The sequence below is a fragment of the Aphis gossypii genome, chromosome 1, assembly GCF_020184175.1.
Source record: "Aphis gossypii isolate Hap1 chromosome 1, ASM2018417v2, whole genome shotgun sequence".
Lineage (NCBI taxonomy): Eukaryota > Metazoa > Arthropoda > Insecta > Hemiptera > Aphididae > Aphis > Aphis gossypii.
The window spans coordinates 75,441,097-75,467,002 of NC_065530.1; the positions used below are offsets into that span (position 1 = coordinate 75,441,097).

Below are 25,906 nucleotides of genomic sequence, written 5' to 3' on the forward strand. Positions count from 1 at the left end.
AATGTTTTGATTGTTTTGAAATATAAAACAAATTTTGAATTATAAAATAAAAAATTATATAAATAAACATACATTTTTTAAATAAATCTTATCTATTCTTATTTATTTCTCAATTTCATAACCTATCTATTCCTAGATAGACAACAATTTTTTTTTTTTTTTTAGACACATTCTAAAAATTTTGGCCCGCGATGCCAAAGCGTATACCAAATTTGGCCCACCGTAAAAAAAGGTTGGAGACCCCTGTTATAGAGTATTAGCAGTGACGTATTTAGGAGGGCAATTGCCTCGAGCAGCACTTTTTTAGGGAGCAGTGAAATGTAAATCTAACAAGAAGATTTTATTTTTAAACTGATTTAAACAATTGAAAAAAAAATGTATACCCAGGCAGAAAAATCCTAAATATGCCTTTGAGTATTAAAATATAATACTTATAAGTTAGGCTTATAACTTAGTAAAATATATTATCTATATATTATTACAGCCGAGGCTGAGAAATTTCACAGGTGAACAAAATAGTGTCTGGGCCAAAAATGGAGATTCCAGAATGACCGAAAAGAGAAGGGTTCATTTTGGCTGAAAAAGCTAGTGCTTCCCTCCTTTTTTTAATTTTATTGAAAATTATAATACATACAAGTGTGAAGTGACAATTTCAAGTATCTACCACCACCAATTTTTGAAAATCGAAGCATTTTTACTGATTAACTGAATTTGAAAAATTGTTAGTGAAAAATCAAATTAACTAAATATTAATATGATTAATACTTAATATTCACTAGTAAAATAACTATATATTTTCAAATAATTTTTAACATTTTTATGTAATTAAAATACAATTAACCATAGATATTTAAAACTTTACTAAATATTTATAACTACCTATTGATTTTGTTTATACTCGATAAAATGTTTATATTTTGAGTTTTTTGAGTTATTTTTATCCATTTAAATTTATTCTTGTATTATTATTTTTTAATTCTATAATGTCAAAAACGTTTTTTTTTTGCTCATTCTAAAAGCTTCAAAGTTGTATTCAAAATACCAAATAAATTTTTTGTACGAATATTCAAATATATTTTAAATATATAATACACACAATTAATTTTTATAATCATTTGAAGTTCAAATTTTGAAATAATTTTTGAAAATCATGAAAGTTTACAAAATTTATAAAATATGCAATTTGTAGATATAGTTTAACCTTGAAAATTAAATATACCTATATACCCCATTAGAAGTTCATACTGAGACCAAAAAATCTAAAAATATAATAATCGTTATTTTTTTTTATAAATATTTTAAATTCAACTTAAAATAAAATTTCTTTTAACAATATTTATTATTATCTTCTTTTAGTTAAAACATTATTCAAGGAGACATAAAACTGTTATGTACCCATGGGCGCCCAAAATTAAAATTTTAGGGGGGGGGAAGTAAAAATAAAAAATTCTCAAATGTAAAGATAATAATTATATCATTGTAATATTTATCGAGTTACAAGTTTTTAATATTTTTTATATCCAGGGGGGGACCAAATGCCCTATCTTGCCCCTCCCAATGGGCACCCATGTATGTACCTATATATTATTATATTTTATACAATATACACAATACACACAATGATATTATTTTCAGGTGCAATATTTTCAGCCAAAATTAATTCAATCTATTGTATTACTATTTACTAAAAGTGAAATAAATTACATTTCCAGATAAAAATATCAAAAAATAAAACACGAAATATACTAATATAGGAATTATTGACTGATGGATCGTCTTCACTCAGAATTGATATTTTGTACAATGATGATAATATACGAATATTATTATTGAATTCAAATTTATTATTCAATATGTGACCATGATAATGATCCTCATTTGATACGTACCATTCTACGGATCGGTACCAACTTGCCCACCTTTTTTAACTTCCAACCAAAAATTGTATCAATATGAATCAATAAAATCAATCCAATAAAAATAAACAGCTGATGTATATGTCTAAAATGTAATATATTAGTATACCTACCCATTCTTAAACGTATCATGTATTATGTATACATTGTACATTTGTACATAATGCGTATATAGATAAACCCATATTTAACCCTCTTACTCAATACTCTGTAGATATAACTGATACCTATAGTGATATAAGTTAACTAAGGTAAAGGTTAACTAAATTACGTAATGTGTGTACTATATTTTTTAATGTTATACTTGCTTTTATTTTAAATATGTCTTATAAAATAAAAATGTCAAATATTTACTAAAGATTTAATACTGTTAAGTAACTTAAGTTCAACACGTTGTTACTTGTAAAGACAATTTCTACATAATACAACACAGAGTGAATATTTATTTTACAAAATTCGAATGGAGCTAATGTATATAATATTATTATTTTAAACAAAGTAATTAGTTATCAATACATAATTTTTTCATTTATATCTGTTATATTGTGGAATTTACACATTTTTGGTTGATAAATATCAATGACAACGAATTTTCGGAGAATTCTAAAGACGTGATTAAGCCTAATAATAATAATATATATATATATATATATATTAATTTTATCTTCATACAAAATTTTATTTGTAGCTAGCGCAGAACTGAAACTATTATACAAATTACCTACAAGGTTTAACCTTGTACATGTCTGTATATATGTTTGTATACAAATTGTGATAATACTAATGTAATAATATCTGAAGTTATAAATTGTAGATTTATTTAGTATTACATGGTATATTTCATACATAAGTATTAATTATAATAACATATTACTGTAGATTTAATTAGTTTATTAATTACATAAAAAGGACATACATAATGGGCTGTAGCCCATAAGCGCAAAATACGACCGAAACGAAACCCAAAAGCGCAAAAAAAAATTACTCTTTTTACTTTTAACCCATAAGCGCAAATCAATTTTACAAAAAGTGTAATTAATTAAAATCGTAGTTATTATTAATATTAAACTAAGCATTAATTGTGATATTAAAATTAGTTCAAAAAATCAGTACCTAAAAAATAACAATTATAATTTTGAGTATTATTTTAGATTAGTTAAACAAATGCAATAACCGTCGCGATGCGTTGCTGCAATCTATCGTGGAATGGGTAAGCCGGGTAAGGTCACACGAACTAACATGGAAAGCGTCGAGCGTCGCGTGTTAGGTCAGTAAAATATTGTATCAAGTAATACAATATATTTTGCGCTTTTATCCCACTACTAAGGTACAAAAGCGCAAATTCATTTTGCGCTTTCGAGTTATCGAAAAAAAAAGGTTGATTTACGTTTTTGGGTTTCACCGACATAATGTAATGACATACATAATAAATTATTTAATTTATCATGATGTCATAATGCTGAACTACGCCGAATGGCCGAACGCAGCACACGTGCATACAACACACAACAGTCAACAACAATGTACAAAAACTAACCTATAATAGGTAGTATAATTCACGGACTAAGATAATCTTATTTTATGGCCAAGGTGGATATATATCCACCTTGCTTATGGCGTTAACTAGACTTGGCCGCAATGTAGATACCACTTCTTTGATTTGCTTTCTTTTTTGAGATGAAATCTAAACCTTTTTCTTTTTTCTGAGTTCTCTTCTCCCCATCACCCACGTAAGTCATGATTACATTGAACATTCGATAATGATGTTTTATACTTCATTCATAAACTGGCCATGTGTAAAACAATGCAAATCAAAGAGGAGTGTTGCTCTTTAATGTAGGAGTGCAGTGAGGTTATGAATTAAAAAATAGCAGACTTGGCCACAATGTAGATTTCACTACTTTGATAGGGCCAACTTTTTTGAGAGGAAGCAGTTTAGAACTTGGCCTTTTTTCACCGTTTAGTTTTTGTTGGAGACATCATTTATTTTTGCGGGCTTCAACATCGTGGACGAAGTGTTTTTTTTTGCGATTACGATATGGTCGTGGCTATTTTGGTTACTCTTTCTTAGTATTATCAAAGAACAAACATTGTATTATACAAAATAATAATAATTCAGTGATAATAATTCTATTCAATTCATAAAAGCATACAAGTTTCATCAATGTTTTCGACGTTATCACGTAAATTTTCGTCCGTAAACCGACGAATATTATTAAAATATTCTGTATTTGAATAAAATAAATTAAATATATATATTTTTTATTTTTTTTACAAAATAAGGCTTCAATTACAAAGGTTATTAGCCTATTGAGGAAGGTGGTTACATATTATGATGTAATTTACAAATTTTTATCTAAATCTATGAGTTTGAAAAATTTGAAAATTTTGTGAGTGTTGTATTGATTGAGGGCTTCTTCCGCTGATGGTGGATTATTGAGAAGGTGGCGTGCAGAGGAGTATTTGGGGCAGTCGATGATGATGTGTTTGACTGTAATTAGAACTTTGCATAGGTCACACAAAGGCTTAAGTTCCTTGATGATGAGGTATAAGTGTGTTAGATGAGAATGACCTATTCTGGTTCTGTTAATGGCTGTTTGTTCTGTCCTGCCTGAGTAGTTTGGGAGTGGCTATATTTGGAAATTGTTTTTTTTATATTTCTTAACTTATTGTTGTTAGGTGAGATGGAGTTCCATTGGTTTTGCCATGTTTTTAAAATTTGTTTACTAGCTTCATTTATTAAATCGACGGTAGGTAATTTGCTTATTTTGTAAGTGATGTTAGTTGTAGAACCTATGGCTGCTACATTCGACATTTCGTCTACTTTTTCATTTACTGGAATTCCAACATGAGATCGGGCCCACAAATTTAACATTATAATGTTTTATAAATTTATATATAAGTCAACTATAAAAAATTATTACTATATTGATATTATAACGAAATATTTGAAAGAAAACGTTTATGCTTGACAAGCGTCACTTCACACGTTTAGAAATACATTTTCTAAAGCGGCATTAATTTTGAAAAAAAATCAATTTTCAGATTTTTCCCTTTAGTTACACTGTAAAACCTACCTTTATGCCAAATTTTAAGTTTCTACCTATACAAGAAGTTTCTTATAATTTTGATGATAAGCGAGCGAGTCAGTAACAATATCACACATTTTGACATCCTCCCATTTTGAAATGGCACAGTATTAAGGGCTCATATTCTTTCAGCATCCTAAGCTACTTAAAATTAACACGTGTTTTAAATTTCAAAAGTTTATCTTGAGAGGAAACAGAGATATATAGGTTAGAAAAACTGGGCGAATTGGTTCGTGTAAAGATACACTGTTATTGCTTGAACTTGGCCTGGCGCACTGCCGTGCGCTCAGACTATTACGGAAGAAAATTCAAACATTTATTATTTCAATTTTGAAGAGCATTCTTAAATAAATTTATTTATGCCGGTTTTTTTTATTTTGTTTCAGATAATCATACAATAAAAACTTAGATAAAATTCATTAAACTTTAAGTATTAGTAGGGGTACTGTCTGTATGGAATTGCGGAAAAAAATATACTGGGGAGCAGCATTATATCGGGAATTTGATAAATGTAATAAGTTATAAGTTATAAATAAAATAATTATTGTAGGTATATTAGATATGTTAAAAATTGTTATTTTATAAAAACTGCAGTCTTTACCTTAAAAATACAATAAAAAATGTATAAAAAAATATTAATAGTTTTAATTATTTTGTAAATATGTCATATGCTAATATAATATAATATTTTATAAATTAATAATTATACAATAGAAATAAAATTAATATTGTATATTATTTTAGAAGTTGTCATTTTATAAAAAATTGTTTTTATATATAATATTACCGAGTCATTACTGCACTTTCTGATGTTATGAACAATTGCTTTGAGGAAGTCTTCAACATTTATTTCATCATTTTTGGTTCGTGTACATAGTTCTTTCAATCTTTTTTCAGTAGTTTGGGTCAAGGTCAATCCTAGTTTTTTTCTTTTGTTGAATGGCTCACCAACATCATTTAAAGCCAACTTTGCTATGTTGGATGTTTTTGATTGACTAAATGTGCAAAATGATTGTTCCATCCTTCAGTAGGATTGTTTGTCCTGTGCCTACCATGAAGGGTTGTATCATGAACATTTCAAGCATTAGGTGGAAACATAGATATTAACATTAACTCCAGCTGCATTCCAAATTCGTTAGTAAGCGCCATTTACATAATAAGCCTCAAAATAAATAAATAAAATAAATGATTAATAAATCATCTGCTTCATTTGGTATGTATTGTTTTAAACACCCCATTTAAAAATAACATTAAAAAAAAGCCAAGGGAGTGTTTTGAACCCCCAAAACCATCCCTATGGATACGCCACTGGATCATATGTATATGATCTAAGATATAGGTACTGACAATTAATACTGACATGCTTCACTAGTTATATACAAACTATGAACAATGGCAGATCCGCAGATCTAGGAATGAAGAAAAATGGGAGGCTAAAGTGTAAACTTTAGAAACAAAATATGTGCTTCTATAAGCTAAATGGGTATTAAACCATTAGTATAGTTAACTATCAGGATAAATAAATAAATAAAGTGACACAAATCAATCAACAAGATTTATATTATGACATATTATTTAGTATTCAAAGAGGTTTAATAAATTTGATATTGTGTTATTGCATTATTTTTTTTTTAAGCGGGGAGGAGTCTTTCAAGATTGAAAATTTAATATTATAAGCTTTTAGTTTTAAATTTAATGATTAATTTTTAAAGAGGGTATTTGACATTTATTTTTTTATGCAACCTTTATAGGTATTTAAAAACTTATTGCCCATTTTACCTTACCTCAATTAAATATTATGTAGTAACTATTTAAACTCTGCTGTTAGGAAATATAAAAATATTTATATGGCTACATCTTAATAGACATTGTCTTTTATTTTACTATAGTATATTAAAAAAAACTATTATACATGAGAGAAACAGAAAATAATAAAATGCTTTAAAATAATAATATAAATCATTATTTATTTTAAATTTTAATTAATATTACTTTAAAAATATAAGTATTACAATTCAAGATTTTTTTTGAGTGTAGTAAACACTAGAACTGATTAAGTTTATACTTATTAATTTATAGCGAGTGCATCCATTTCTTGTGTGAATTGTGTTTGAAGGTTTGACAGTTTGTTTTTGAGAGCAGCAACTCCCATAAGAACAATATTTTCAGGCTTTAATGATCCACAGCTTTCTACATTGAAGAAAAACTTATATGGTTTTGCCCTCCAGTTGTATTCTCCTTCATACTGATCTTCATTGAGTTCTGAATATTCACTTTTTGGCCATTCATCTGGCTTAGGGAATAATGTGTGTCGTAATGTGTTGTCTGGATCATATTCAAAGCTTACACCAGTAGTTGGATTCCATTTAGCATGCTCCTTGCCAAATCCTTTTTTAGCAAATGCTCTAATTCTTAATTCTTGTCCTTTACGCAATTTGACAATAAGTATATTATCTTCTTTTTCTCCGTATTCATTAATATCACTATCTTGGTTCTTCGAAGTAACGGGTACTACATGTGGATTATTGCTTACCAAATCCGCAGTAGTTACAAGTTTTGTCATCTCTTCTGAACATTTGACATTCAAGTTGAACTCAACACTGCAGTCTTGACAGAAGTCTGAGCATGTGCAATCTCTGGAGTACTGTAGGCGGTCGACCATTACATCAGATGTCAATGGTATGAGACCAATACGAGATGCTATAAACTCGTCACTTAACACTGTAGAATTAGAATCCAGCTGAACCCAATCGATGGCTATTGTCGGCGTTTCGGCGATGAAAACTCTACGTAAGCTATTCGCAACGCTAAGATCAGTGTCTTCAATTTGAAATTTAATTGAGTCAGTAGTCAGTTCAGAAATATGCACGGAAGGTTGATTAGCATACGGCATTATTATTGTTTTTTTTTTATAATATAATACCTAAACTAAAAACAAAATAAACTATATATTATAATTTATAATTTATACTTTGTAATTTTAGTAAATCAATAACGCATAACTGCCATAAACATTGTTATCATTGTTATACATTGGAGGCAAAGTTATATAGTAAGCACCAATGACCCAACTAAATGTTAAGGTTATGTTTTTCAAAACCCGTATTCAAGGTGCAAACCACGAGGTGGGGTCATTTCTTCCAAATTCATATTTAGTGATAACAGAATTTTTTATTCATTGTGGCCAACTTAGATAAATAAAAATCCCACTAATCCTATTTCTATAGTGATACCAACAACAAAAATATTTAATTTAATATTATTTGCATTATAATCAAATATATTTGATTTTGGATTTTGGATTTTTTTATGGGGAGGGCTAAACACTTTTAACTTAAGTTATTGAACATCAAAAATTAATTAAAACTTTTAATAATACTATTTTTAATTCAAATATTCTATTATAAAACTAATAACAAGAAATATATTAGTCAAATTTGTAAGACAACTTCCATATTTAAATTTACATTTTTCAAAACAATATAAAAATACAGCCAATGGAGGAGGCTATAGCCCCTTTAGCCCCTCCTTGGCTACTTCACTGATATATAATATTTAAAATAAAAAAGGGCGGTGAAGTGGGTACCGTTCTACAAAATAATATGCAAATATTCATGATTTTTACGAATTTTTTTCAATATTTGAATTTCAAAGTTCAAACCCTAATAATAAAATTTGTGCCTATGTATATTTTCAAGTATCTACGACTTATATTTTTAGATCCTGAACGAAGTGATGAATGTATTGATTTTACAATGGTGTGTTTTTTTTTTTTTTTTTGTGTCTGTGTACAGCATAACTAGTCGAAATAATGCTCCAATTTCAAAATATGGGGGTGGTTTCCGATGTAAAAGTGAATATCCTTGGTGCATTATAGAGGTAAAAAGTTAACATTTTCCAACAGTTTTCAAAAAAATCGAGAAAAACAAAAAAAAAATGACGGAAAAACGGCAATTTATATCTCTCTCTACACTTAGGTTAGATCATGGCTAAATAAAAAAAGTTATTTAGCCATGGGTTAGATTATAAATTGATTGAAAAATGTACACCTCTTGTGATTTCCACCGGAAGCGCTGCCTACCTGTTGAAGGCTCAAAATGTTCATATTTTTAATATTTTTATACGAAAATACATGAAAATATTTCATGCAGTGACAAAACGAGTACGCCCAAAATATGACGGATAACCAAAGTTCACTTCCAATAAATTATAATAAAATATTATGTACCTATATTTAAGTCATGAAACCATTTTTTCTTTAGCCTGTGAATTATAGGAGAATTTCCAGGAATGGTTTCGAAATTTAGCACTGATATTATAAGAGATTTGGATTGTCTGTTAGTTCATACCGTATAGTAGCGTATAGCAGTTTTAACAATTGCGTTTATTTTTTTAAATTAGTTATTAATAAAAAAAAAGCTTTTCAATTAAAAATTAAAAATAGATCTATACATGGTCATTACAATTTTAAGTAATTCTCAGACTGTTAAATGTATCTAATTCCTCATACATTAAAATTAGCATAATTATAGTATTAACCTATTAACTATATTGAAGCACTTATGTTTTATAATAATACAAGGTTATAATAACTAATAAATATTAAATATGAAAAGTCGTAGATTTATTATTCGTATAATTATAAAGATTTTTTAGTGAATTCATAAATATAAATATACATAATAATACAATACATTGTATTATTTATTAATCTTGAATTTGAGTTGTTAAAATATTTCATTTCAAAATATTATTATTTATAACAACAATATTATATTATATAATAAATCTTATAAATTAAATAACTTAGCTATGATAAAAAACAAGTCGTTATTAATTTTTAATGTGTTATTTATTAAGTCTCGAAAGTAGATTATACATGTATATGTATTTTAAAAAAAAGTGATGATTATTATATTTAATCGGGTATAAGTGTTTAAAATTAAAAAAATATTCATGCGTGAGACAAATGTAGTTTGCATGTGTATACTATAAATGCTTTAGGAGTAATAATTTCTTTATATTGTTTATAATATTACATACATTTGATGTCATAACCAATTTTTATCCATATAAATATATAATATATATGTATATTAGTTTACCCAACACCAATACAATTAACATACTTATACTAGAAATGAGATTATCGTGTCTTCGTGTTTAAAGCAACTGGCATAGGTAATTAATAATTCACTAAAATTATGTAGTGTTGACACTTGACAAATTGTTATCAAAATATATATTATACAACCAATACTGGTGTGGTTCGTAAAAAAGTTGTCCAATTTATGCATAGTGCATAGCTCACATATTTTGTGTTTTACTATAATTCTATTATGAAATAATAAAATACGTCGGTGATTAAACGATTATTATATACAGTGACCGTCTAATAATAAAACAACCGTACTTTTCTACTTAGAAAAAATGTAAACTGTGTATTTGTTGTTTCGATTACACTGATTACAGAATACCTACACTAAGAACAGATTAATGTATATGTTTTTTTTACTAGTAACATTTTCAAGCGCACTGATAAAGGAAATTATTTAAATATCTTATCGAAGGTCATTCTGAAATATATTTACAAGAATAACCGAAAAATTAAATCGGTTCTAGTTTGTTAAAAAAAAAAATAGGTTTTAAAATTTCCACTGTGATAAAAATACACATAAGACATAGCTTAATTTTGTAAAAACTTCAAGATTGTCTGAAATATATCTTAGACCGTAGTCGACGCATTTTAAATGAAATATTATATTACATTGCTACCTTAGATATACACAACTAAACTCGTAAAAATGCTTAAAATTTGTAAATTTTATTGAATTATACCAGTCACAAATGTTAAATTTATATTTTGATCAAAATCTAGAAATAACTGTCAGGCTTTTACAAAATTGAAATTTAACCAACCTAAGGTCTAATCCAAGTCTCACGATCTTGTCACAGTTTAAATATATTTATGTTCAAAAAGTAGTTAGATATAATCGCTGTATTTTAATTATTTTAAAATGTACGATAGGTAGATACATGTGTACTACATACGTCTTCGAGAACGCTGAACACGCCTGAGTGCCTGACCGCTATCCTGCAACACTAAACGTTGTGATGGATATTTAAAAATATATTTAAATACCAACAATATTATTATTAAATATTTCTAAAGAAATATTAAAAATAGACACACATGCATTTTTAAGTTAAAAACTATGAATAATGATGCTGTTTATATTATTTTGTTAAAATTCAAAAACATGAGTCTCTTTGAAACTAAAACTTTTACGGTTTTACGTACCTATATTATATGAATTTAACTACCTATATTAACAATAAAAATTAATTTAAGATAATACTTATATTTATATAATGAACATTTTCACACTATTTTACAGTAAGGAATGCGGTATTGAATATTGATTCATAAGTTAGTATCAATATTATAACATGCATTTTTGTGATTTTTGTTATTTTTGTTATAAAAATTTATAAAAAACGCGAGTACACATTTTGTAGCTTTTGATCTTGTTTTCATAACACTTTATTTTTAGGATAGTTTTTAAGTGATTTCGTAAGCTCTACAGGACCACCGCTTTTATTTCATGTGTTCGAACTCTTACTTAACATTGTTTAAATGTTCAATTTGTGGAAGTGGAACTTACAGGAGCTACACATCACAACAGTCATAATATTCAAGGTGAAAATGTGAAATGAATATCTCCAAACGCTTCATTTCAACGAGCTTCCCGAAATCGTCTAAAAAAACTTAATAATTTAGCTCTCAACTGTAATTTTCATTAGTCTAATTTTTATAAATTGAGTTTCATTTTTAAAATAATAATTGTTACTTATAAATGTACCTACTATAATTATATTATACATTTATACCATACCAATTTCGTTGGTACATTTTTTGTTAAATATTTGTTTTTCTTTAATCATAATTATATTACGATAAAGCTGTAATAGCTATGTTATTACATATTTATTTGAATTAGAGAGGACTAGAAATATTAATTAACACTTATTAACATAATTTATAATAAAAATGTGTACCTACTATAAGGGGTCAAATTGGCAAATATTTGACTTCGGGTATTTTTGGCGAACTAAGTTATATAGTCAATGTTTATTTCAGACCTTTTATCCAGGGGGGATATACATTTATCTCCGGGGGGGGGGGGGGGGGGGTGTTATCCCCTTGAAATAAACACTGTATATAGTGTTAAAAGTTCAAATGTCGAAAAAAAATTTCTTAAAATCATCAAACAATACAACTCATTTTAACTCAAATAAACAACTCAATAAGTTTTGTCTGAATATTTTTTTTTTTTTTTTTTGGGGGGGGGGGCTATGACTTACTTAGCATCCACCTCTATTTGTACATATGGACTTACTCAATAAGCGAGGTAGTTACACCCGACAATTCGACATCTACAACCATGAACTATGATATATTTAGGTATATCTTAGTTCATGCTACAACTGTACAGCGCCACAGCGGTTGTAAGTGTTGCAAACGTAGTATTTTTTCGGTTACCTATTTTCTTCGTCAGAAGATAACTGTACTCTATTCAAAACGAGATCGGGACTTTAGCAACATTGAGCCTATAAAAGCGGCGACCAGTTTTCCCTTTTCATTCGTGAATCGTGATGGTTAAGCGGACCTCCCTCCTTTTACCATCGATCGTGCAGACCGTTACGTGGAACAAAGTCACGCCCTTATGCAGCACTTGACCACTAACGTATAATCATTGTTCTGTGATACAACCACCATGTACAAGTACTACACTCTCGCTACATAATAATATAATAACATACATCGTGACTTTTTGTTTTTTTTTTTGATAACAATTACTATCTACGTGTCAATGTCTATCACGGCTGTGGTTATAATTTCAGGCTTTAAACATTCATGAATTAAAATTCTGTATAAATAACAATATATTAATTAAATTCTTTATTATTCACGATATTTATAGATATAATTATTATAATAATATAATATTCTATTTATTTATTTTCTGTATTTTTTATCATTTTATTTTCTGTTAAAACGTCGATAATATCGATTGTTGAATATCAACAATCGATAAAGCCACAACAATATTATTATCAAGAATTCGGTAAAATACTATAAACTAAACTACACTAAACAGTCTTACAAGTTCACAATTTTGAATTTACATGTTCTACTGTCTTTTTTTATTCAATATTCGGCTAATATCATAATTTTGTGTTTGTACCATAGAGTAATAGAGTAATACTACTTATGGGTGGTACATTATTATTCTTTTGTAGTACAGTCTACTTTACAGATATATAACTTTAAATCTTTAGTTTTTACTCGAAAAATAATAAAGATATTTTTTAAACGATGATAACCAACCACGACATTTTTTAGCGTTTGATATTCGCATACTCTCGTTGGTTCGGTTTTAAGTTCAACAAGGCGGTCCTGTAAACCGTAACGATTTCGTTTGAAAATTCTAAATAGGTATGTATTTACTATTTGAGTACCTAACACAGAATTGAATGACCCCAGAGGTTAATTTTTAATATAATTTGCGCATCTTCATTTTGTAGAAAGTATACCATAAGAACATATAATTATGCTTTATTTGTTTATTCATTTTTGATTTATTATATTTTTTGACTAGAAAACAACATGGCTTCACCTAGTAAAAGTTTGGGACCATACAAAATTAGTGAAGAAGATTTAGAGGTACAGAGACGCCAACTTAGATGTATCAACAGGCGATGTAGGTATGGTGATACTCTAATTGATGCATTGGAACTAGCGTGTGCTTACTATGATATTGATTACAAGCCAGGCAGAGAGGTAATTGATATTGTTCATAGTAAATTAAATGGAATCCCGGACGAAAAGTCCGGAATGAAAAAAGTTGGACAAAAAGTCCGGATTCATTTTTTGATTGCCGGACAAAAAGTCCGAGTACATTTTTACTGTCGGACAAAAAGTCCGAAAATATAAAATTGTCTATAATGTCTATATGTATTATATAAATGTAATATTATATTATATAGTCAGTTCATATATAATTAATATTTATTTTAAAAATGTAATTGTTGTACCTACTTTTATTATATTATTGTATTTTTTTTTATATTTTATTACTTCTTATTATTTCTTATACAATAACGATGTTTGTTAATAACGAGTTAACAATACCAGAATTCTTAAATAGAATCGGTCATTGCTTAAGAAAACGAAATGTAGAATAAATTATTATTGTTATTATAAATGTAGACTAGATTTTTTAAAACGTATAACTTTTTGTTTAAATATTATTATTATAATGACATCGACAATCATTTCTTAGGGAAACGTATTGTATATAGGTATCAAATTATTATTATTATTATTATTGTATAGGCAAACGTAATGTATATAATATTAAATATAATATTTAAATAATTTTTTAATATTTTTGTTATTTTGTATTTTCGGACTTTTTATCTGACAGTAAAAATGTACTCGGACTTTTTGTCCGGCAATCAAAAAATGAATCCGGACTTTTTGTCCAACTTTTTTCATACTGGACTTTTTGACCGTTTACCAATTAAATGTTACACATAAATAATTTGATAAAATTTTGGTTTGTTTAGGTTTGCGTCACATGTTTTACCAAATGTCTTAAACATTATAAGTATCTCGAATCAAAATGGAAGGAGGGAAAATGTATTATGGATTCCAGTTTTCCAAATTATGATTCATATTTACTTATTGATGATTCATCAGGCGATGACGATGATGATGACGATGACGATGAGCCAAGACCTGGTACTTCTAGGGATGGTTTACCTGCTGATGAAGATGTTAAAAATGCTATTGGTAGTGCAGTCACGCATTATTTTAATAAAAACAAATTTCTCTTTGATCATCAAGTTAAATTATGTGATGACTATATGACTCGGGGAATAACCAAATGTTTGACTGATGCAGATGCAATTGATCAAGTTGCTTCTCAGTTAGAAGATGAAATGAAATTATTAAGGGAAGAATTATATAAACCATATCAACCAGTTATAACATCCTTAGATCCTGTAGAAATAAGTGATTTGGAGGAGGAATTAGAAGAGGAAAATGAAAACCTTGAAACACCTAAAGAAGAAGTTCAGTATCCTGATGAAGAAATCATTACAAATCAAGAAGCTAAAAGACTTAAATTAGATAAATCTGATAAAGAAGATGTTATCGCTATTAATAGCACTGTTTTTCATACACCATCTCATGTACCTATGGAAGGGTCTTTAGAATATCCTTCTATCGTTGATGGACAAACTGTATATGGAATGAAGTTAACTTTATTACAACCATGGTATACATGTAAGATAAAAAGTTTAATTAACAGTGATTATGTACACATCAAATTTGAAAACGATGAAAAGTTAGTGACAACAAAGGAAATTGCTTATTGTACACTGAATCCAGTGAGATTTCCTGTGGGTTGCAGAGTAATTGCTAAATATACAGATCCCAATTCTAAAAATGTTGAATTTTATGCTGGTATAATAGCTGAACCACCTAAAATGCTTAATGTATTTCGGTAAGATAAATTATTTAATAACATAGTATGAAAAAATGTTTTTAATATAAAATAATTATTTGCTTTTTAGTTATTTGATTTTTTTCGATGCTGGTTATGTTCAATATCGACGACATCAAGATATCCGTTTAATTGCACGCAAATCAAATCAAGTATGGAATGATATACACCTGGATTCAAAAGAATTTATAAAAAGTTATTTAGAAAAATATCCTGAACGTCAAATGGTTAAGTTGACTATTCAACATTCAGTCCGAGCAGAATATCAAAACCAGTGGCAGATGGCAAAAGTGCTTGAAGTTGATGCATCTTTGGTTAAATTATATTTTCCAGAATTCAAACACAGTGAATGGCTTTATCGTGGTTCTTCACGTTTATATAATATTTTTGAAAAACAAACCAAGTTTGAGAGAGGCATTCGATTAAGGCAATCTGGACTCGCTTATTTAAATAAACCATTTGTAGAATTTACAAGTGTTGAAGAAGAACCTTGCCGTAATTTAGCAAAAAATAATGGTAATGTAGCTCGTAAAAGTACCAGCAAAACACCAACACAAGGGGATGGAACTACAGGTGATGGAACTAGTTTTAATAATAAATTTACTAAAATTAAGGCTAATTTCTCCAAGGTTATTGATATTATATTGCCTAAAAGCGTTCCCAATCCAATTACTTATATTAAACACAAATGTAATCCTTCATGTATTGCATGGACAGCATATAACTATGAGAGAACACGACAAATCAGCATGTTGACTATTCCTTTACATTTTGGTTTTGTCAGATATCTGACATTATTTAATAACTGTCAAAAACATATCCTGTACAGAACTCCGTGTGGTCTTACTATTCGAAACATGAAACAGATGCTGGAATATCTTATTGTTACCAAAAGCAAAATGACTATTGACCAATTCGATTTTAATAGTTGGGTCAATCCATTTTCAGAATTTAAAATTATAAAACATGTGCAATTTTTAAAAGATATATCTGAAGGTAAAGAATTTAGAAGCATACCATGTGTGAATACACTTAACAGTATATTACCACCAAAAATGGATTATATGACTGCTAGACAACCAATGCCAGGTGTTAGCATAAATGTAGAGAGTGATTTCTTATGTGGTTGTGACTGTACTGACAACTGCCAAGACAAATCGAAATGTGCTTGTTGGCAGATGACTATCGATGGACAAAAGATTTTACCTAATCTATACAAAGACCCTAATATTGGTTACAGTTATCGAAGATTACCCGAACGAGTCTTAACTGGTATATACGAGTGCAATAAAACATGTAAATGTTCTAGTTCTTGTTTAAATCGTGTTGTACAGAACCCATTGTCACAAAAATTACAATTATTCATGACGGAGAAAAAAGGATGGGGTGTACGATGTTTAAACGATATACCTCAAGGAAGTTTCATATGTATTTATGTTGGTTGTTTGTTAACTGAAACTGATGCTAATGAAGGTGGCGTGAATTATGGTGATGAATATTTAGCGGAGTTAGATTATATTGAAGTTGTTGAAAAAATAAAAGAAGATTATGAAAGTGATATACCTATAAGTGACTGCGAGGATGATGCTGAGAAGAATCTATCCGAATCGTCTGATGATCAATATCCTAGTACATCTGATGGTAAGTTTTTTTTATTAATAATTAATAATAATTTGTTGATAATGTATGGTTTTATTGTATAGGCAAAAGAACTGAAATGCAACTAAGGTTACGGAAACGCAAAAAATCAAAAACTAAAAAAGATGATAAACAGGTACATGTTCCATCTAAACTAAATGATTTGAAAAACAACCCTGTATCTTCAAAATCAATGCGTGAATATTTTGGAAATAACGAGAGTGTATATATCATGGATGCCAAAACTCGGGGCAACATTGGACGTTATTTAAATCATTCATGTTGTCCAAATACATTTGTCCAAAATGTATTTGTGGATACACATGACTTGAGATTTCCATGGATATCATTTTTTGCACTTCATTACATACAAGCTGGAACAGAACTAACTTGGGATTATAGCTATGATATAGGAAGTGTTCCAGGAAAAAATTTGAAATGTCATTGTGAGGCAATGTTCTGTAGAGGGAGATTACTTTAATTTTATAGCAAAAAGAGTCAAGTCTGAAACAAAATATAATTTTTTTTTTATAATCATATCATTTTTAAGTAGTTTATATAAAATAATAAATTAGATATTTTCCATATAGTTTTATTTAAATAATTTTAACGGGCAATGTTTTTATTTTTATAGTTTTGACAAAACAATGAATGTATTATATAATTAATCTATAATAAAGAAAATATTTTAATTTTATTTTTATTTGTAAAATTCTTATCCAAATGCTGTAGACCATGGTGGTGTCATTGGTTGTGCATTTTGTAAATAGGACATCACAATTGCTGACATGGAAAGCCTGTAAAAAATGAAAAAATAAATGATCATTATACTGTTTTCTAAATGAATTACTAAAATGGGTAAAAAACGTGTACACCATTTATAGACAATTGCTGGAAGTGGTATCATCATCAAAATCTCAGTGTATACACATACATATAATATATAACCACCAAATCTCTACATCGACACTGGCCCCATGTATACCTTTAGCGATGATCATGATCTTAATGAGTAATGAGTGATTTAATCTACGTTCATTATAATATATTTATGTTTCAAACAATAACAATATTCTTTTAAGTCAATAATTGAGTGTATTTTTAATTAATATTAAATTATAATTATATCGATCTTATCTCTTACCCATTGAATCAATTAACGATTGGTAAGCCTCCAGTTGGATTTAGGTTAGTATTTAGTAAGTTTATTATTTAATGAAATCCTCATGTGTATGCATTTGTGAGTATACACGAATAAATGAGAAGGTAGTAAATTAGGATGTTCGGATGGTATATTGTACGTAAATAATATATATACATAGAGATGATAGAATAATATATATTAAAAAGAATAAATATATAAATTACGAAAGTACAATTTTTTTGCATCATTAAGATACCCTATCCTTTAATTTTGCTATTTTAATGGTGCCATTGTAATCTTTACAATAGCAATATGGCTAAAATCATTAATAAACCAATATTGAAATTAGAAATATTTGAAAACTTTTCAATGATGCCTTTATTATCCATTAGTAACAAATAGTCAAAAGTCATATCTTTGTTTAGTTTAAATTTGAGCTAACCCCTCTATAACACGTTAACTGTCATATGATTGCTGATAGTCATACTATAGGACATAGGTTATTGTTATACATCAGGTATATTTTTTCAGTTTTCAAATTTATATATACTATGTATTTGAAAAAAAATTATTATTTTATAAATTCATTATACTAAAAAAATGTAAATGATTTCCACTTCACTGAAACCAAATTTATTTATAGTCGCTGGCTGTTATGTGGCGTGGTAGTAATGATCAACCATGGGCGTTGACGGTTACAAACGTATACAATTTAAGAATTATAAGATGACTGCCAGCGGTCATAATATGACGGATAACGTGTTAAAATGTTACTAATGAGCACACATAATTATTTATTGTTACTTTAATATTAACACGTTGACTACCACATGGCCGCCGACGGTCATTCAATTGGTATTTGTTATACGCCAAGCATATTTTTCAATGTATTCCACAAATATTTGAAAAAATAGAAAAATAAAAATTTAAAAAAAATGCGAAAAAAAACGTAAATCAGAAAAATTGTAATGATTACCGCTACGCCACGGTCCTTATTTTAGTGCATTATTGTAGCGCCATAGAAAAGTTAATAATGTAAAATCTTATTCATATGTGGTCGTCAGCGGTCATATGGCTTGGTAGTAATGTTGAACTATGGAAGCCGGCGGTCACAAATTCACAAAACTTGAGAATTGCAGATGACCGCCGGCGGTCATGTGGCAGTCAACGTGTTAAAGTGAATTCTACTCTATTTTCAATTTGCTGAGTTGTAAATTTTTAATACGAATATAACACATGCTGGTATAGAAATCTTTGAAGTAAAAATAATTTATAAGTGTAATTTTTACTCAAAAAGTGTATACCTATCTAATAAAAATAAAATACAATAATGAAATATATGAATACATACATGAAACTGCTAAAGATTTGTTTGTTGTCATCAGATGCTTTAGAATTTGCAAAGCTTATACATGAACAAAACATAGCACACCATGCCGCCCATTTAAACTAAAAAAATATTTTTTTAGAAGTAGGTAAATAAAATATAAAGATATTATAAAGACTATAATGACAAAATTATACCTTCATCAATAATCCACACATACTCAAAATCATTCCCAGAATATTCATATAGTCAGATGTCAAGTCTTCACCAGGTGTTAGAGCTTGATTATCACTGTTGACAGCTTTTGGTTTGTACCTGAAATTGTTAATGAGATTATTGTACAAGATCCATTTTAATCTCTATATGTCTATGGTCTGGTTGAAAATGTATTGAACTGTTGGTTATTGTCATGGTCATACAAAGAATCTGGTAACGATTGTTGGTAATCAATAAGACCTCTTGGCTCTAGATATATTGTTGGTCATCACTTAATAAACTAGGTCTCAGCTATGTACCCTTATAGATTTGACTCCCTTTAACTAATAACTATTTGTATAGAGATAAAATAATAAGGAGATATGTTGTGTAACATGTCAAACCTTGGGCAACCCCTCCCATGAACAGATCGAATTTTATACAAATGCTTTATGTCAGGTATAAAAAAGAAACACAAACACCAAAAATATTTCAAAAATTTGTATATTATATTACAATTTTTTAAATATTCTTTTTTCAACAGAATTCACTCGACGCGAGACGGTTCATCATAAAATAATTAATTATACCTGTGCTCTTTGTCCGGTCTTCTGGGATCAGACGAATGATTGGAATACATTTTGATTGAAAATCTATAGAAATTTAAAAATTCGGAATTGTATGAATCAGTCAACGGAAATTTTAGTATCTAGTATCTACGATCTCGAAATTTGCAGGCTGTAACCGCAAAATAGAATATGAAAACTGCAATTTAAATAATTTGATATTTATCTTTATTTCATCTTCGGCACAGATATGATAATATTATCAACGAGTTCGGTGTATTGATAATAATAAACATATGGTCAAATATTTTTCTTCCAGTTATAGTGATAAACACTTCTTAAAAAACCGACTATCGCACCAGTCGTGTTATCAACATAGAATTTGTACGGTCTTATCATGGCATGTTTTTCAGTTTCATTTTTATACTTTCATTATATTTGAACACGTTGCTACTTGCTACATACTTTGCCCCTGCTTAGTGCACAGGAGTACAGGACTCGGCACAGAACGAGATTTCACTTTACCTTCACTTGTCGTCTACCATCGATTGAGTATCCATCGCCATAGTTGTCACTCTCGCTTTCCTGTCCACTGCAGGTATGTATGTATACTAGTTTTGAATTAATTTGTGTTTACTGGCCATTTTACTGCACTTCTATTTTTTAAACATGTGCAATGTATTTGCAGATAGATTTCGTGAGTTCAAACACATTAATAGTGGCTTTACAATGGCTCTGTCTGCCAAAGAGATCCGGGATCGGTATATTAAATTCTTCATCGACAAGAAAGGTCATGAATATGTACATTCCTCGTCTGTAGTACCTGTAGATGACCCTACGTTGTTGTTTGCCAACGCAGGAATGAACCAATTCAAACCCATATTCTTGGGTACTGTTGCTCCATCCTCTGATATGGCCAAGTGGAAACGAACTGTTAATACACAAAAATGTATTCGGGCAGGAGGAAAACACAATGATCTTGATGATGTCGGTAAGGATGTTTATCATCATACATTTTTTGAAATGCTTGGAAATTGGTCGTTCGGCGATTACTTTAAAACCGAGATATGCCAGTGGGCTTGGGAATTTTTAACCCAAGAATTTCAATTATCACCCGAACGATTGTATGTCACATATTTCGGTGGTGATAAAAAATCTGGTCTAGAACCAGATTTAGAATGTAAAAATATTTGGCTAAAATTAGGATTAGCTGAAAATCATATTATTCCTGGTAATATGAAAGACAATTTTTGGGAAATGGGTGAAACTGGACCTTGTGGTCCTTGTTCAGAAATACATTATGATCGCATTGGTAACCGATTAGCTGCTGATTTAGTTAATCAAGATGATCCAGATGTCTTAGAAATTTGGAATCTTGTTTTTATGCAATATAATCGCAATCAAGATGGTATTCTACATAATCTACCTAAAAAACATATTGATTGTGGAATGGGATTTGAACGTCTCGTTTCGGTTATACAAGATAAACGTTCAAACTATGATACTGATCTGTTTCAACCTTTATTTGTAGCTATTCAAAATGGTACTAATGCTCCACCTTATGAAGGTAAAGTAGGTGCAGATGACATTGATCAGAAAGACATGGCTTATAGAGTACTCGCTGACCATGCACGAACATTAACAATCGCATTATCTGATGGAGGAAGTCCTGACAATACTGGTCGTGGATATGTGTTGAGACGTATCCTTAGACGTGCTGTCCGTTATGCTACAGAAAAATTAAATGGCAAACCTGGATTCTTTGCAACTCTAGTAAATGTTGTTGTTGATATACTTGGAGATACATTCCCAGAAATAACCAAAGACCCTCAACAGATAATAGATATCATTAATGAAGAAGAAGAACAATTTTTGAGAACTTTATCGCGAGGTCGTAATCTTTTAAATAGAACTATATTGAAATTGACAGATAAAATTATACCGGGTGAAGTTGCTTGGAAACTGTATGATACTTATGGCTTCCCTGTAGACCTTACATATTTAATGGTTGAAGAAAAAGGATTTACTATTGACATGGAAGCATATGAAGAAGCAAAAAAAAAAGCGCAACTTATTAGTCAAAACAAGGTAGGTGGTGATAAAGAGATTATCTCCTTGGACGTTCACGCTCTTGCAGATTTACAGACAAAAGGTATATCGACAACTGACGACTCACCAAAGTATAATTACAAAGCTACATCTGATGATCCGGATGCAGAATATACTTTTGAAACTTGTACATCAACAGTATTGAGTATTAGAACGATAGGTCAATTTGTTAATGAAGTAGATACGTTTCAAGAATGTGGAATTATTCTGGACAAAACATGTTTTTATGCTGAACAGGGTGGTCAAATTTATGACCAAGGATCTATGGTCAAAGATGAATACACAGAGTTTTATGTTAATAATGTTCAATTGCGTGGTGGCTATATTTTGCATGTTGGAATTCTTGAAAGTGGTAGCTTAAAAGTGGGTGATAAAGTTGTGTTAAAGATTGATGAAAAAAGAAGGCGTTTTGTAATGAATAATCATACTGCTACTCACACTTTAAATCATACTTTACGCGTTGTTTTGGGTGATAATGCAAATCAAAAAGGATCTTTGGTCGCCCCAGACAAGTTACGTTTTGATTTTAACAATAAAGCTGCTTTAACAGGGGATCAAGTTGCTAAGGTGGAACAACTAACAAACAATGTAATTAAACGGAATGATACTGTATATGCTAAAATTGCACCATTAAACGATGCCAAACGTATAAAAGGCTTACGTGCTATGTTTGATGAAACTTATCCGGATCCAGTGCGAGTAGTTTCAGTAGGAGTTGGTGTAGACAAACTTCTAACAGATCCAGAAGGAAATTCAGGATTAGAAACTTCTGTTGAATTTTGTGGAGGCACTCATTTGCATAAAACTGGACACATGGAATGTTTTACCATACTTTCTGAAGAAGCAATATCTAAGGGAATACGAAGAATAGTTGCTGTTACTGGTCCAGAAGCAACAAAAGCATACAATAGAGGTGAGGAACTGAAGAAAGAAGTGATGAAATTAACTTCTACTGATCCAAATTTATCCAAGGCTATTATTGACATACAAGATAAGATAAATAAGTCTGTAATACCATATTGGGTAAAAGAAGAGCTAAGAAGTGTTTTATCAGGTTTAAAAAAAGGTATTGCTGAAGAAGAGCGAAAACAGCTAGTTGCTTTAGCCAATGAAGTAGCAAAATCATTAAAGACAAAGATATCTTCAGAGTCAGACAAATCGGTATTTATTTATAAGCTTGATGTAGGTTCCAATACTAAAGTAATGGACGCAGTATTGAAATTATTGAAGGCAGATATGCCTAATATATCAATAATGTTATTATCTGAAGATACAGTAGGCAAAAGAATATATTGCCAATGTGTAGTTTCTAAAGAGCTAAACAAAAAAGGGCTCATGGCAAATAAATGGGTGACCAAAATAGCATCATGTATTAATGGTAAAGGAGGAGGTAAGGCTGACACTGCTCAAGCGTCTGGATGTAACGAAACCAATGTCGAACAATTAATAAGTGTTGGAGAACAATTTGCTTCTCTATCGATCAGCTAAATAATATTATTAATGTTTTAATTTTATAATTTTGTCATTTTTAACTTATTTATACTATATTTTGCAAATATGAACTGTTTTGGAGTAATTGTTACATCAATATAATATATTATGTTCATAGTTTTTTGTACCTATTTTGTATTTTGACTTTGTGTGTGTTAGTGTTAACTAACTAATGCAATTTGTGGGGATTTCCATGCATAAAATGATATATTATGATAATTCATATAATTAGTAAAATTAATTGTGGTGTATTAAGTATTTTATCAACCAAGAAATTAGAGAAATAATATTGAATATTTTTATAATTTTAAATGGTGTATTCCATTACTTGAATACCTATACATATAGGACATAATACAAACACCAATGTGGTAGTATGCATTTTTTTTTTATTTTATGTATTGTATAAATGTGTAAAGTTTTCATCATTCATTACATATTTCATATTTTTATAAATATCATTAAAAACACAATGTCTTTAATGTTTATATTATTAATACTAGAATTTACACAAGTGAAATATTAACATTACCTACTTTCAATTTTCAATTACAGTAATTTATTTTTACTATAAACAATCAAAGTACAAAAAAAGCTAATATTATATACAATCACATAGGTGGGTATTTATTTAAATTTCTATAAACAAATTTTATGCAATTTATACTTTTTACATTATTTGTAACATTTAAAAATAACATGTCATCATTACAACAAAGGTTATTTGATAATAATTAATAATGAAGAAAAATGAATAACAATTTATACTACAATATTATGCTACTAATACTATAAATGTCGTTATGTAGGTATACATTATACAACTATTTTACAGACGGGCAAAAAATATTAACATTTATTTGTATAAACTGATCTAGAATTTTGTTTTAATCTTTTATAAATTCATGGTTGCATAGGTACATTTTAGAGTTAAAATACAACGAAAATGTTTGATGTTGGAAATTTATCAATTAAAATAATAGGGTTTTTTTAATGACTGCGGGTTCATGATTCAATAATAAAGTTATAACTGTTATAAAAAATATTTCAAAAGAGTACAAGTTTTGCTAAGATAATAATTTCTAGGATGTCCTTATAATCAGATTTAGGAGTATATCACACTCATATGTGCTGTCTTCATCTTATACATACAACATAATAAATCTGCGTTCAGCAGAATTCATTTTATGTTATTAGATTTAATATTAGAGTAAATATACCTTATATTAAATATAAAGGTAAAACCAGACCAAGAGGACGACCAGACAGCGGTGGATTGACCGAGTTAGGGAAGACCTCAAGCTCTAAGAATAAGAGATAAAGAACAACTGGTCAGGTCAGGTAAGTGTAGTGAAATCAGCGAAAGACCTACAAGGCCCTGTATAAGCCAAAAAAAAGTGAGAATACTATTTTGGGTATTGCATAGAGTCATGGGCTTTTAATGATATAATTATTTTAAGGTTAGCTATCGAATTATTATGAGCATTTTAAAATTGTAATATTTTACATATTATGTAGCTATTAGATATTATTTACTCTAAAATAACTGTATCAATAAAAGCCTGTATGTGATACCTTAGATAATATTATTAACTTTAAGTTTGATAAAAGGTAAATTTATTCTAATATTAAAGTTATCATAAAGTGGATTCTGCGGAACACAAATGTGCCGACTTGTACGTATGTGAGACGGAGACAACACATACGGGTGTGACGTCCTCTTAATATAGTCAAGTCTATAGCCAAGTCAGGATGATTTTGAATGGTCTTCTTTTTTTGACTAAAACCGTACCCTTCCCTTTTCGGTCAATTCATTTTTTGACCGAAACAAAAAGTTTAATAGGTACATACTTTAGG

At 29.0% G+C, this 25,906-nt stretch overlaps 4 protein-coding genes across 5 annotated transcripts; 2 read left to right on the top strand and 2 right to left on the bottom strand.

The window, feature by feature from the left end:
• Positions 1–6,952: 6,952 nt before the first annotated feature.
• Positions 6,953–8,061, bottom strand: LOC114123790 (DNA-directed RNA polymerase II subunit RPB3-like). Its single transcript, XM_027986883.2, has one exon. It carries the CDS (start codon positions 7,896–7,898, stop codon positions 7,074–7,076), a length of 825 nt encoding a protein of 274 aa, XP_027842684.2. The 5' UTR covers positions 7,899–8,061; the 3' UTR covers positions 6,953–7,073.
• Positions 8,062–13,132: 5,071 nt separating this feature from the next.
• Positions 13,133–17,914, top strand: LOC114123773 (histone-lysine N-methyltransferase eggless-like). The gene is made up of 5 exons (XM_027986858.2): positions 13,133–13,505; positions 13,669–13,850; positions 14,639–15,579; positions 15,650–17,220; positions 17,283–17,914. The coding sequence occupies exons 2-5, from the start codon at positions 13,677–13,679 to the stop codon at positions 17,696–17,698; spliced, it is 3,102 nt and encodes a 1,033-aa protein (XP_027842659.2). The 5' UTR covers positions 13,133–13,505; positions 13,669–13,676; the 3' UTR covers positions 17,699–17,914.
• On the bottom strand, positions 17,794–20,682 carry LOC114123780 (protein Asterix). Its single transcript, XM_027986872.2, has 4 exons — positions 20,474–20,682; positions 19,886–20,003; positions 19,713–19,810; positions 17,794–18,014 (listed from the first exon to the last, which is right to left on the bottom strand). The coding sequence occupies exons 1-4, from the start codon at positions 20,521–20,523 to the stop codon at positions 17,933–17,935; spliced, it is 348 nt and encodes a 115-aa protein (XP_027842673.1). The 5' UTR covers positions 20,524–20,682; the 3' UTR covers positions 17,794–17,932.
• Positions 20,683–20,842: 160 nt separating this feature from the next.
• Positions 20,843–24,166, top strand: LOC114123751 (alanine--tRNA ligase, cytoplasmic-like). 2 transcript variants are annotated; one of them, XM_027986835.2, is made up of 2 exons: positions 20,843–21,051; positions 21,138–24,166. In XM_027986835.2, exon 2 carries the CDS (start codon positions 21,179–21,181, stop codon positions 24,044–24,046), a length of 2,868 nt encoding a protein of 955 aa, XP_027842636.2. In that variant the 5' UTR covers positions 20,843–21,051; positions 21,138–21,178; the 3' UTR covers positions 24,047–24,166. The 2 variants fall into 2 exon arrangements, with proteins under 2 accessions (XP_027842636.2, XP_027842628.2); XM_027986827.2 differs by having other exon boundaries at positions 20,844–21,047.
• Positions 24,167–25,906: the final 1,740 nt, after the last annotated feature.